Source organism: Juglans regia, chromosome 7 (genome assembly GCF_001411555.2).
Source record: "Juglans regia cultivar Chandler chromosome 7, Walnut 2.0, whole genome shotgun sequence".
NCBI lineage: Eukaryota > Viridiplantae > Streptophyta > Magnoliopsida > Fagales > Juglandaceae > Juglans > Juglans regia.
In genome coordinates this window covers 8496295-8510615 of record NC_049907.1, presented here as the reverse complement: position 1 = coordinate 8510615, position 14321 = coordinate 8496295, and the positions used below count along the sequence as shown (strand labels likewise).

General features: G+C 34.8%; 1 protein-coding gene across 2 annotated transcripts; it reads left to right on the top strand.

Annotated features, from left to right (window-relative positions):
- The first annotated feature begins 8126 nt into the window (after positions 1 to 8126).
- Positions 8127 to 13672, top strand: LOC109003524 (protein REVEILLE 5). 2 transcript variants are annotated; one of them, XM_018981688.2, is made up of 8 exons: positions 8127 to 8459; positions 8770 to 8827; positions 8994 to 9117; positions 9209 to 9385; positions 9502 to 9630; positions 10957 to 11066; positions 11259 to 11318; positions 12804 to 13672. In XM_018981688.2, exons 1-8 carry the CDS (start codon positions 8215 to 8217, stop codon positions 12909 to 12911), a joined length of 1011 nt encoding a protein of 336 aa, XP_018837233.1. In that variant the 5' UTR covers positions 8127 to 8214; the 3' UTR covers positions 12912 to 13672. The 2 variants fall into 2 exon arrangements, with proteins under 2 accessions (XP_018837233.1, XP_018837232.1); XM_018981687.2 differs by having other exon boundaries at positions 8994 to 9126.
- The last annotated feature ends 649 nt before the right edge of the window (positions 13673 to 14321 follow it).

Here is a 14321-nt window from a genome sequence, read left to right as displayed (position 1 = left end):
AAACAAATGCTAATGCTCTGAATTTACGATCTTGTTGGTTTAAGAAATATGTATCATACATATCAAAATTAAAAAATTAAAAAAAAAAAACTGCAACCTTGTTCTTTGTTTGGGTAATTCTCAACTTTTAAAATATCTAGAATCTTCATTCTTGAATGTCATTTAAATATAAAATGTTTTTCTATTTTAATTTTTAATTTTTTATCTAATAATTACATAATCATTATTTAAATATAAAAATCAATATAATTTTTATAAACTTTTAAAAAAATAATATTAAAAAATAATATTTAAATAAAATTTTAACTTTATTTATTCATTTACATTAACGCCAATGCAATACTTATTTTAAAAAATATTTTTTTTTATTTTTTAAAATTCAACAAAATAAATCTTACTATTATAATATTATTTATAAAAATTTTAAGATACTTTTTAATCATACAAACATGGCCTTGAATCTTTTCCATCACCTAAACCGTGTGGCACGATGGTGCTAGAACTTTGGTGCCACCTGTGATGTAACCCAAGGTTGATTAAAATGGTTTCTGTCACTCTCAACGCCACATCTTTCCGCATTTTCTTTTTATATTATTTTTTGGTTTGGAAAATGTCAAATTTTGACCCCTTTCACATGTAAAAAGCTGGGATACCGCGCCACGTTTCCCCTTCCCCAGTAAGAAACACAAAAGGTAAGGGAGGAAAACGTTAAATATTAATTATGTAATCATCAATTGAATTTTAATTTTTAATGATTTTAGACTTTCTTTTTTTTTTTTTTTTTGAAAGAAAAGATATATCTTTCATAAAAAAAAAAAGTTATATCAATGACAATATGCATGAAGGAGGATCCTTCATGTCTACTCCTACATTAGAAATAAGAAAGGCATTCTTAGTTAAGATTAAGAGTGTAACGAGTTCGGTTTAGTTTAATTTTGGATAAATTTTGGAACCGAATCGGGATCTAGTTTAGTTCGATTTTGGATAAATTTTGAAATTGAACCGATATATATCGATTTTGTATTTTCAAGAATTGACATTGCACCGATTATCCTTCTAAATCGATACTTTCAATTTTACCGGTTCTGGTTTTTAATATATTTTAAATATATAATCTCTTATACTTATATATATATTATATAAATATTAGTAATACACTAATACTATTAGTATATAGTAATACCAATATATTTATTAAAAGAAATATGTTTAGAATTTATTAAGTCATAAAATGTAATTAATATATATTTTATATTTAAAACATATGGTCAAATAAATGTTCATTTTAAGATTAAAATTTTATGTTATAAGTTATAATATAACATTATTTCGTATATAATTAATATTTATTATTATTATATATAATATTAAAAATTAATTGAAAATATATAAATATGCAAATCGATCCGGTCCTAGAAAACATAAAACCGAGACCGTACCCGTTATGACCGATTTTTAAAAAGGAGGAATGGGTCACAAACTGAACCGGTCCAAAACCGAACCAACTAGTTCGGGCCGATTTTCCGGTTCTTCGATTTATTTTTACAGCCCTAATTAAGACATGAGCAACTTTATTAGCGTCTCTTCTCACATGATGGACGAACTACTTAGCATAGTGCTGAAGCTGATGCTTGATGTCACTAACTTTCATCCCTGTAGAAGTCTAGGATTTCTCTTCCTTAGTAATTGCTTGAATCCTGTAATGAATCTCCTTCCATCAGGATATGTTGAAGTACCAGATGTAACCCAAACTTGGTAGCTTCGAATAACTTATGGCAATAGAGGATAAGGAAACAAAGATTGATTCATTCTCATTGTAGCAATAATTGATCCATTCTGATCTCGAACTATGATGCCAATACCAACTTTGCATTGAATATTATCAATTGTTGTATCCCAATTGATCTTAAAGGAATTTTTAGAAGAGGGTCAGCCTTAGATCCATTGAGCTGATATTGCTTGGCTGCTTAACTACCATAGAATGTAGAGATTTCATCCATGCAAATCTTCTATGGCTTGCTTCACCACTACATTAGGGTGCTTGAAAACTTTTTGAAAAACAAAATTGTTTCTCCTCTAGCAAATTCTTCTAGAGACCACAACAAATTCCTCCAGGATCTCTTTTTTTGCATTATTACACATTTCTTCTATCAGTTTCATGAAGAACATCTTGGATTGAGAATTTTTTTGCAACTTTCTGGAACAGTAGCCCCATATATCCTGAGCTGCAAAACAGCTTCACAATGCATGAGCTACTGACTCCTCCCCCTCATACAGATAGGACAATTATGCTTTTCCACAACCTTTTTATTGTACAAGTCCAGGTTAGTAAGAAGTCCATCTCTACATGCTCTCCACAAGAAAATCTTATTTGCTGGGGAAATACTTAACTTCCAAATGTCAGACCACACATTTCTACCACCCATACTATTAAAAGGTTGGCCCTTTGACTGCTTAATCAATTCTTTGTGAAGATGGTAAGCACTTTTGATTGTGAATTTACCATCTACAGTACCTTTCCATATCAGTCTATCAGGCTTATCATTGCAGCTTAGAGGAATTCTTTTAATGATAGTTGCTTCCTCTCTCGAGAAGATCTCATCAATTATGGAGGATTTCCAATGTTTAGTATCAGAATCAATGAGTTCTTACACTGTTGCATTCTCTTCCAACACCTTTACTGCACTATGAATTATGGATGTGGAGTATTGTGGAAGCCACTTGTCTTTCCATATCTGAACATCTTTGCCATTCTCAATTCTCCAAATTATTCCTTTTTCTAGTAATGATCTATCAGCTAAAATGCTTGTCCAACTAGAAGAGGGACTTATGCTCGATTTAGCTTGAAAGAATGAGTCCTTTGGGAAGTATTTCAACTTAAGAACTTGAAAAGCTAGTGGTTGAGGGTATTCTAATAAGCGACATACCTACTTAGTACGCATGGCCAGATTAAAGCTCTCTAGATCTCTAAAACCCAGACCTCCAGCTGATTTTGCTTTTCCCATAGTGCTCCAAGAAATCCAATGGATTTTCCTCTCTTAATCTTGCTGACCCCACCAATAGTTTTGCATAATTTTGTTAATGTTTATGAGCAGGCTGCAAGGGAGTTTAAAAACTCCCATACAATATGTAGGGAAAGCTTACACCACTGATTTCAGAATGATCTCCTTGCCTGCCAAAGAAAGAGTTTTGACCTTGTTGCTACTAATCCTAAGCCTCATTCTGTCGAGTATGCTTTTAAAAGAATTGGCTCGAGATCTCCCCATCAAAGCTGGCAAACCAAGGTATTTCTCATAGGACACAATTGATCTTACTCATGCAATGTTCAAAATGATTTCTTGAACTTCTCTTGGTGTATTCCTGCTGAATTGAATGAAGGTTTTCTCCTTGTTTAATCTTTGACTATAAGCCTTTTCATATATGCTCAGTATATGAATTAATCTACTCCACTCAAGAGAGTTAACTTTACATAAGAGCAAACTATCATCTGGAAAAAAATGATTAATATGTAACTGGCCATGAGCAATTGGGATGCTAGTGATAGCTCTTTGACTCTCTGCATGCTTCAATATTGAACTCAGCACCTCAGAACACAAGATGAAAAGATAAGGGGATAAAGGGTCCCTTTGCCTAATACCTTTTGAAGGTTTAAAGGCATGTTGAGGGACACCATTAACCAGTAGTGAGTATGAGATAGCATTCTATGCAACACGTCACCAAGTTAACCCAACTCTGATCAAAGCCTAGCTTGATCATCACAACTTTGAGAAACTTCCATTCAATATGGCCATAAGCCTTACTCATGTCCAGCTTATTCAATATGGCCATAAGCCTTCCATTCATCACAGCTTAACCAGCCATAAGCCTTGATCATCACAACCATATGTCCAACCTTCCCTGTGAACTTGTTGTTCATTATGTGCATTGCCTCAAAAGCAACAATCATATTGTTAGATATTAATCTACCAGGCATAAAAATATCTGGGAGAACCTCTTTTAGTCTATTGACAATAGACTTTGAGATGATTTTGTATAGGACATTACACAGACTTATTGGTCAAAAGTCTGTCACTTTGGAAGGAGATTTCACCTTGAAAGTTAAAACAATATGAGTATCATTAATCTCATCAACCCTCTCCTCAGAGTTCAGAACAGACAAAGTGGCATCACTAACCTCTTTGCCAATAGAGCTCCAATAGTGTTGATAGAAAGCAGGTGGGAACCCATTAGGTTTAGGGGAGCTAAGGGAGTTCATCTAGAAAATGGCCTCCTCGACTTTCTAAGTGGCGAACTTCTTTGAAAGGTAATAATTTATGTCAGCAATCACTTTCGGCTTCAAGGTCCTCAAACAATTTGTTGTGCCTTTAGGGTGAGATGTGGAGAAAAGCTCTTGGTAATTTGATTGGAACTGGACAACAATAGCCTCTAGAGATACAGCTTCATTTCCACTATCATCTTTGATGCTCTTTATAGTACTAGTCTTCCTTCATTGGTTAGCACATTGATGAAAGAACTTAATGTTTCTATCTCCTTCCCTTAGCCACTTATGCTTAGCCCTTTGTTTCCAATTAATATCATCCTCTTCAAGAAGCTTGTCAACCTCCTTTTGTAAAGCCTTGATACTGCTCATCTGATCTGCTGTGTTAGCCTTCTATAAAACTAAGATCTGATGAAGTTTGGAGTTTATAAGTTTTTTAAGGTTACCAAAACTTTCTTTACTCCACTCCTTTAGCTTTGCTTGGCATCTGAGCAAGCTTTCAACAGTCTTCTTTAACTTATTAGTAATAAGCATAGGCTTGTTCCAAACTTCATATCGAAATGATCTTTCTCCTTTTCTTTCCTCCTGTACTCTAGAGTCCATTGTGATCATGAAGGGTCTATGATTTGAGCACTGAGCTGCTCCACTTCTCACTATAGTATTTGCAAATAAGTCATGCTATGCAAACTTTCCATAAACTCTATCAAGTCGCTCTTTGGTAAACTAGGACCTTTCTATTGTTGTTCCAGGTGTATTTGTCACTTTGGAAACCCAAGTCACTTAACCCACACTCTTCAATAGCAAATCTGAATTCTTCCATTTGACTGGAGGGTCTTATAGCAGCTCCAAACTTTTCATTCTGATGCCTAATCTCGTTGAAGTCTCCCACTCAAATCCAAGCCATCTCATTTGTTGGTTTCAATGCTCTTTGTAATCTCTAGCTGTCTATTCTTTTACTAGTTATTGGTAACCCATAAAAGTTAGTTAACAACCACTCCTTTCTCTCACCCATATAAGAAACTCTTAGAGGGATATGGTGATGAGAGTATGATTCTAGAATTACATTCATCTCATCTTTCCGTAAAAAGGCAACCTCCACTTAGGCCTTTGTTGTCCACCACAAAACTATGTTCAAGGCCTAAACCATGTCTCACTTTCTCTACTCTACTTCTACTTTATTTTGTTTCAATAATGAATATGAATAATGGGAGCTTGTTCTTCACCATAAGATGAAGCTCATGAACTGTTTGAGGGTTATGAAACCCTCGACAGTTCCAACTTATACAATTCATGGTTGTTAGTGGTGCTGCTGAGCAGCCACCACCAACTCATCCTACTGTAAAGTGCCACCAACTAATGCCAGTGTTTTTTATTTTTTAATAGAGCTACCATCAATACCTTCCTCCCCAAATATACCTCCTTCTCTTTTGCTAGAGCTAGTGATGGGAGACAACTCAATATTCATAGGATCAATAGAAACTGTATTGAAAAACTTATCTCAAGCTCTCATCTTCCATTTAGATTTTTTTTTGGACTGAACTAGTTCCTTGATCTGATGAGAAAGAAATTGGTTCAGAGAATTAGCTTGACTAACAATAGACAAGCCTGAATTAGGGGGATCAGTTGACTATGAACTTTCCTTCTATGAGAGATCCTTCATCTCCTCGATTGCCTCTATAGGCATAATGATTTTATCCTCCATTTTGTGCTGACTCTCCTTCTTTAAAACTTTCTCATTAAGAGCGGGATTTTCAAAGGTGGAAAGGAAGTCAAATCTATTTTCTCATTGAGCATTTTAGGAAACTTTTCAAAACTTGCAATTTTCCTTAAATGCTCCCTTAGTTCCTGTTTTACAGGGATTTCTTCCATCTTGTCCAAAGAAAAATTTTGTAATTTTGACATAGTAGAGTTTGTTTCATTATTGAGCACCTCCCCTGAGTTCCCATAATGCCGGACTTGCTGTGGTGGTTGAGCAATGTCTCCACCATACCTCTTGGTAGCATGTCCATTAGACTTGGCAGGATTGGCCTGTAACCAAGGGCCATACTGACTCTTCCCCCTGTCTTGCTGCTGTCTTGATTGATTCCTGAGCAGTGTTGTACATGTTTGATGACCCCACAATGGAAATAGAAAGAATGAAGTCTTTCATACTTGAATGGAATCCATAATTGTTTCTAGTCGATGGTTAATAATATGCTTCTTGTCAATGGCTTGGTGATGTCAATCTCCACCTTGATCTGAAGGAAGCTTCCCCAGCCAAAACCTTTTTCATCTATCTCGACTTCCACCACCTTTCCCATACCATAACATATTTTCTACCATAACATATTTTCACTCCTACCTCTTATGTCATACTAGCTAGAGGCATGTTATGTGCTTGAATTCAAAAAGTTTCGTTGGAGAAATGAATGTCCTTTAGTGGAGTGTTACCATCAAAATCCTACAGACAAACCAACATTCTGTCAAAGGGTCAAGGTCTTCCCTTCATAACTTTATACTTGTCACAATCATATTGAAATTCCAATTGGACCCAATTTTCACCAACATCTACAAATTGTATCCATCATTCTAGTCTCCATATTTTGGACATAGTTGTCCTAAAAGCCTCCATGTTAATCAGCTTGTAAGCAATTATCAAAGCTAGCAGAAAACATTTTCCTTTTGCTAATGATTTGTCTATTGCTTTTTGATCCAACACAACTACGTGTTTCTTTTGATTCTTGAGACTAAAGCCTTCCCACAATTTTTGAAGTTCTTCCTCCATCCTATTCCTTTTAGACAAAGTTTAAGAGACAGCTCTTTGCATCAAACACAACACCTCACCCTTAAAGAATGAGAGGACTCTCGTCAATCTCATGAATATTTGAATCCACAAATGAAGAGTTATCATTAACTCAATGTCGTTTAATGAGTTTATAGACTTATTACTATAATATAATACATATATGTAAAATCTTTATTACCAAGCATACAAAATATCATGTATCTTATACACTCCGATCTTCCGAACTCAACACCTGCTCAAATCTTATCTCATTAATATATAAATGAATAGCAAGAAACTTGAGATTTTTATTTTAATAGAAATCTAATTTTTTTTTTTTTTTCTAAAATGTGATAGTGATTGCGAAAATATAGACAAATTTTTGTTTGATCTTTTGTAATTACAGTTAAAAAATTAAAATCTTAATTGAAATTTTGTTCGAGATTTAAAAGAATTTGTAACACTTTTTAATGTAACAGACTAAGAAACTGATCAAATTAATGTCTTATAATTAAAAATTCTATTTTTTAATTCTAAATTATATTCCTTTAATTTATAAGTGAAAATAAATCGTATATGACCAATACGGAATGTTTACAATTTAGTTGCAAATAGGATTTTTAAATATTTAAAAATATCAAATCAAAATAAATATATTATTTTAATTCATAATTATAAATAAATTGTTAATAAGTAATAGCTCTATCATTTTTGTTATCACTATAGTGGATTGTTTATGTAAGGGTATAAAAAATTTAAATTTAAAATTTTATGTACGGTTATTTTTATATATATTTTTATATATTTAATTAATGTGATTAATTATATTATTATTTTTAATATAAAATAATTATTTTAATCAAAATATCGGAGTTCACAAAAAATACATAAAAATATTTTGTGTAACAGAAAGTCTTTTTCTTTAATAAATTAACCCAGAGGTATACGAGGAGTCACGTGGCGCATCCACAATCACCGTAAGTTCTAAGTTCCAAAGCTTGTAAGAAACGAAACCTCCACGTGTACGGTAGTCCGCAAAGTGGTAGGCACAGTCTACAGACTCTGCTTCTGCATATAAATATGGGATTCAAAAGGCGGTCGAGTTGTTATCAATTATCATTTAGGAAGCGAACGGAGGAAAAGAGAGCGGGCAAGAAACAAAGGAAATAAGAGCTTTGTGGATTCAAGCGTTATGGTGTCTGTGAGCCCAAACCCTGCTCAGGGGTTTTACTTCTTCGATCCCGCTACTATGGACTCTCCTGCCGGTCCCAATTCTCTGCCGCCGCCGACCACCACCACCACCGGCGCTGCAAGTGCTTCTACGGCGTCGTTCCCGGATGATGCGAATAAGAAGGTCCGGAAACCCTATACGATTACCAAGTCAAGGGAGAGCTGGACGGAGCAGGAGCACGACAAGTTCCTCGAAGCTCTCCAACTGTGAGTGCTTGTTATTCCTTGGAAATTGTTTCTTTTCAGCGTTGGGAATTTGTTCTCTCTCTCTCTTTTTTTTTTTTTTTTTCTGTTTGGTTGCTGAGAATATTGAGGAATTGAGGGGAAATGATAGATTTTTGTTTCTATCTTGGGGTTTTCAGTGGAAGATTCTAGATCACAATAATTGAATGCCAAAATTCTGAACAGTTACCTGAAATACTTCTGTTATCGGAGCCGTTTCTGTATATGAGAGAAAACCTTCTGGTTCTGTTAATTGTTTCTAAATTAATTTATCTTTTTGCTTGAATCATTTCAGATTTGATCGGGACTGGAAGAAAATTGAAGCATTCGTAGGGTCTAAGACGGTTATCCAGGTAAGTTTAGTGGTGCGGACTTACTTATTACCTTGAAGTTGAGAAACTATCGGATAATGTGAGCACGAAAAGCTTTAAACTGAGCCTTTGTGTTGGAGAATTAGTCTATTGTCTCCTGTTCCACCTTATCCCGTTGTCTTTGCCTTTACTGTTCTTCCTTTTGCAGATTCGTAGTCATGCACAGAAGTATTTTCTGAAGGTTCAGAAGAGTGGAGCAAGTGAGCATGTGCCACCGCCTCGACCAAAGAGAAAGGCAGCTCATCCGTATCCACAGAAAGCCCCTAAAAATGGTTGGGATGGTTGGCCTTCTTCTTCTTCTTTTTTAATGTTGTAGTTTCCATTAGAATTTGAGCTGATCTTCCGCTTGTGTGAATTTTGCAGTTTCAGTTTCATCCCAAGTTACTAGCCCATATCAATCTTCATCTGCTATGCTTCAACCTGCATATGTTTACAGGCCAGATTCATCATCAGTTCCTGGGAATCCAATAACCAGTTCAACTTTGTCTACATGGAGTCTTAACTCTGCGCCTGTAGCCTGTGTCTCACAAGTGACTAAAGGTTTTGAGCTGTTCCTACCTGATTTGCGAGTTGAAACTTTATTTTATATTCTTTTCTTCTAAAAATATGTTGGCCTCATTCTGTTTACATAACATATATTTATTTGGGTTTTTTAGATGATGCGGGATTGGTTGAGCCACCCATTGCAAATAATTGCTGCTATAGTAGTAGTAATGAAAGCACTCCAAGGACTTGGCCGAGAGGGGAAAAGGTCGATCAAGAGGATCATGGAAAGCCAGTTAGAGGTTCGTAATTTCGTAATTTTTTTCTTTCAATTTTCTAATTTAACAATTGAGGTTTGGGCATAATCAGAGAGTGAGTTCCGCTGTGCCATGTTTCCTCACTACAGAACTATGAGAATGACAAATGGCATTCCCTCCTTTAAACATTTTTATTACAACTAATCGTGCAGTAGCACTGTCATAATGGAATCTCTGGGGGTGCGGTTCTCCATCCATTGACTTGATTTTGGCTTTCTTGGAGAGTTTTCAAATTGATTGTGGGTTCAAGGGATTCCATTCCCACGGGTTCATATCAGGTGCAATGCATTCTGGAGTTTGGTTCTAACAATAGTTTATCAGGAAAAAGATTATACCAAAAAAAAACTTCCATGATGTAAATCCTGGTTGGGTTAATATGTTTCTTCTTTTCCTTGTGTCTTTTCTAAATGCTGCATGTCTCAACTGTAATTCTTTTCACCCGTATGCTTCACCTTTGATTCCAAATATATGTTTTTTTTTTATAAGTATTCCAAATTTATGTTAAATATACAATCATTTATCCTTCAACTTTTGGAGCTCATGAATGCACAAGTCTAGCTTTTCTTGTCTGGTCAGATTTCGCTGATTTTATTTTAGCTTAACACTTGAAAATGCATGTTTTATTTTTCAATCACCTATTATTTTGTAGCATCCTTGTCCTCCATTGGGAATATGAATAATCCACATTGGGTGGGTATGTTATAAAAGTAATCATGGGTAATAAATTCATTGGCTATTTACTAGGTGAAACTGGGTTTATAAGTGATTTTAGGAAAACTTCAAATTGATTAGTCTTTTTTAGGGTTATAGCACAGATGTTGCTGTCGTTTCTATTAGTATCAAAGCAATTTAGTCAAAAGTGTGGGATTTAAGCTGTGCCACCTATAATGGAATGACCTATGAGTGACCTTAAAATTTAAGAGAGAGGTAATACCTCGAATTGAGTATAGAAGATGGTGAATGAAATCCCACATTGCTAGCAATGGATAAGTTCTTACCTTCTGTAATGATTCCAAGAGGTTTCAATTGCAATCTACTATTTCTTTTGTGAGGATAGGCTTAGATGTGGCTTGGGCTTTCCATAGGTCATTACAATTTGGTACTGTATTAGCTTGGGAGATACTCATGCTTTAGAGCACATGCTCGAGAACCCGTATTTTCTGGAATTCACCTTTTTCTGGAGTCAAGTATTTTCTGCTCAATGCTGCTTTAAACAGTTGTAGTTATTAATATTGCTTGTATTTTTTATTATCAGTTCATGAATTTTTTTGACCTACTATTGCTGATAAGCTTACTTTCCGTTTGATGCAGTAATGCCAGATTTCGCTCAAGTTTACCAGTTCATTGGCAGTGTCTTTGATCCCAATACCACTGGTCACTTGCAGAGACTGAAGCAGATGGACCAAGTAAATCTGGAAACTGTACGTCCGTCCTCTTCAAAAGTCTAGTTCTTTTGTTTTACCATTTTTCTGTGGTTATCAGGTTTAGTAGCAAAAGAATACTGTCCCACCCCCTTGTTCTCAGTAGAGATTGTATGCTTTAGATTTTTCTCAATTATTTTCTCTCTGATGAAGCTGCTGATTTATGTAACAAATTTACGTGCATTATCCCAGGTATTGCTGTTGATGAAAAACCTCGCTGTCAATTTGACAAGTCCTGTGTTTGAGGATTATGTAAGTCATTTCTTCTATGCCCAGTATTTCTTTTGCTTCATGTTGTTCTGGATTTATCCTATATGTTTTCATGATGCATCTATCAACCCTAAAACGGCTATTGCTAATGTTAATTTTAGAGATTTAGGTTTGAAGTCTGGAATCAGACAGCCACCCATTCACATTCTTGTTATATAGAATGTCATGGAGGCATGTGCGTATGCTGCTCTTCTGTATGGACTCGATCATGTAGTTTACTAGCAATTGTATGTTGATGTCATGAGAGAGAGAGAGAGAGAGAGAGAGAAGTAAATGTGGCTATAGTTGTAGGATGACTATTAATACAAATCATGAGAGCAGCATTGATCTGGAAGGCATTCGGATACATTCTCTAATTGTAGTTATCGCAACCTGCCTAGTTACCACACAATCTTGCTCCATCATTTTGGGCCATGGAAATTGTATTTCAAGTGAAAACTTGGGGTGGTTCACCAAATTTAGGGACCTGAAATTTAAAGGGGGTGAAGTTCTATTAGCTTGAAGATTTGTAACATATTCAATTTTCATATAATATCACTGTTTCAAATTGGCAAGTGTTATCACTGTTTTCTTATTAATTTGGTAAAAAATTTCTTCCCAAAAGATTTATGCTTGTTTGTGGTGTTTTAACAGCTTCTATTAACTGTATCATCTTTTCCTTCTATAGTTCAAATATTTTTCTAGTTAGCATAAGGCTTCAGCTTCAAAACTTAACTTTGAACTTGATTAAGACATTTGATAGTTTTATCCTGACATTCGCTCATCTTTGATTTTACCTTAACTGGACGTTCAATATGGTGCTTTTATATTTTGTCGAGAAGTTGTTCTTACTGGATTGTATTTTATCCCAGATTGATTGTAAGTTACAAGATCTGAGGTGATTTTTTTTTTAGCTTTGGGTTGGAGGATGGGGGGTTGAGATATGGTAGAAGTTGCCGTTTGAAAAATTGCAATAACTAACAAGACTGACAAGATCACCTTTATGTTTTATTAGACTTTGCTTCCTGACCAATATGCTAAGTTGTCCTTTACATAAGTTGAGAAGGTGCTCTTACCTAGGTTTCATTTGCTACTGAAAGTACGTTTCAATCTGTGGAATGGTTGTAGAAGAGCCACTACTACCTTTATAGTCACACTTGGAGATTTAGTACTTGTTTCCTATTCGAAAATTCACTAGAAGTTTTTTTTTGGAAACCCTTTTTTGCTGGGGAATTATCTGGCTATGCATGCTATAATGTTTTGATGTTGGAATAATGGCTTTGTGGGGAATAATCTATTATGCATGCTACATTAGTATGATGTTTCGATGTAACTCTAGAAAAAATTACGGTTGTGCATCTTGTCAAATGCCATTGATTGAGCTTCCGAAGCCAATCAAAAAATATGATTAACAATTAATCCTATATTACTTCATTAAATGATATAAACAATCTTCTCATTTGTAAACTATTTATGAAATTGATACAGAAAAGGCTGCTTTCATTGAACGATACCGACCACGAGAAGGCCAAATTTGGTATCTCCTGCAACAATCTCTGTTCCGATCAATCACATAGTGCCATTCTATCTGCTTAGGAAGTTAAAGGTATGACTAATAAACAGAAAATGCCGGGCTGAGCAAGACACATGGATATGGCATTGTGATAACCCGAAATCTGTGTACAGAGGAACTACCAGTTCGTAGCACTACTGCTGTTTGGCTAATTATGTACTTGTTTCATCCATCGGTGTAGGATAAATGAGCTTAGTATCGAGAGCCATCATCTGTAAAGAGTTGCAAGCGTTTCGTGTCTTTCAGTTTTGACTGTATATAGTTGTAATTTTGTTTTGGAGGTTTTGCTGAGTAGTCTTAAGAGTCATCTCTGTCATCTTCTGGGTAACTGTTTATGATGAGATGATTTAAGTATGTATCTTGTCCTTGTGTATGAATAAACTTTCAGAATAGCAAAAATACTCATTTTCAATGTTATGAAGGATGGGGTATTCGAACCGCTCGCGATGGGGTTTATAGCACAACGGAGCTCCAATGAAATACGGCAAGTCTTTGGCTGTAATAGAGTATGGTGGTGGTGGGAGAAGAGGTCCCATTATTATCTCTCTCAAGAAGTGGAAGGAAAGGGTTAGAGGAAGATGGTCATGGAGCTTATGGAGTTATGTGATAGTGTTACAAAACCTCCATTTTGTGTGTTGAATACAGAAGACTAGGCAAGGGTGGATGGGAGAGCATTAGAGATAGGAGAGAGATGAAGTAAAACTACCATTAACAAGACTCTTTTTATGGGTTTTGTTTGTATTAACATAATCTTTATAATTAGTTATTTACCTTTTAGTTGATATTTGTAATCTTTTTTTTATCGATGAATGGTTAGATAATTTTATTTTAAACATATTCATATCTTTACCTTGTTTAGATGTTCTTGTTTCTCTTTTAATTAATGCATGCTAAATAGAACATCTAAAGCATCTATTTCTTTTTAATTATGACTGGTATTTTATTATCTTTTTTAATAGGACCGACACTGGAAATGAATTAGAAGAAATTGGTCAAGAAGTAGCTCTATAGATTTTGATTTTCTAAAGATGTTTTATATGCATTTGAAATATTTAACGATATATAAGTTTTGCCATATCAAAAAATTGATTAAATTAGCCTTGGGTTTTATTTTGTGAGTTGTTAATGGGTTTTTCTTTAATTATTTTATTTTGAAAAAATAGGCTGAATGATATAGGCATACCAAAAAAACTATTGAATCGTTTTCCAAGAAAAATCATGTAGATATTTCATAAGTTGAAGCTGTTTCTACTACCAATGTTGACACTTTAAATCCTATGCAAGATTCTAAAAAAAATACCCAGATCAGTTCAACCTGAAGAAATTGATACTTCTAGATTAGTGAGTGATCCAGGTTTTCTTCCTCCAATATGAGATTATCATATGAATCAGCATGATGAAATGAGATGAGCATATCTCAAAGTTTGCCCATA

What these genes read in the sequence shown, in the direction of transcription:
- LOC109003524 (XM_018981687.2), top strand. Translation starts at nt 8,215, where the DNA reads ATGGTGTCTGTGAGCCCAAACCCTGCTCAGGGGTTTTACTTCTTCGAT. An exon ending in TTCCTCGAAGCTCTCCAACT is followed by an intron (nt 8,460 to 8,769) that starts GTGAGTGCTTGT and finishes GAATCATTTCAG; the next exon opens with ATTTGATCGGGACTGGAAGA. An exon ending in CCCTAAAAATGGTTGGGATG is followed by an intron (nt 9,127 to 9,208) that starts GTTGGCCTTCTT and finishes TGAATTTTGCAG; the next exon opens with TTTCAGTTTCATCCCAAGTT.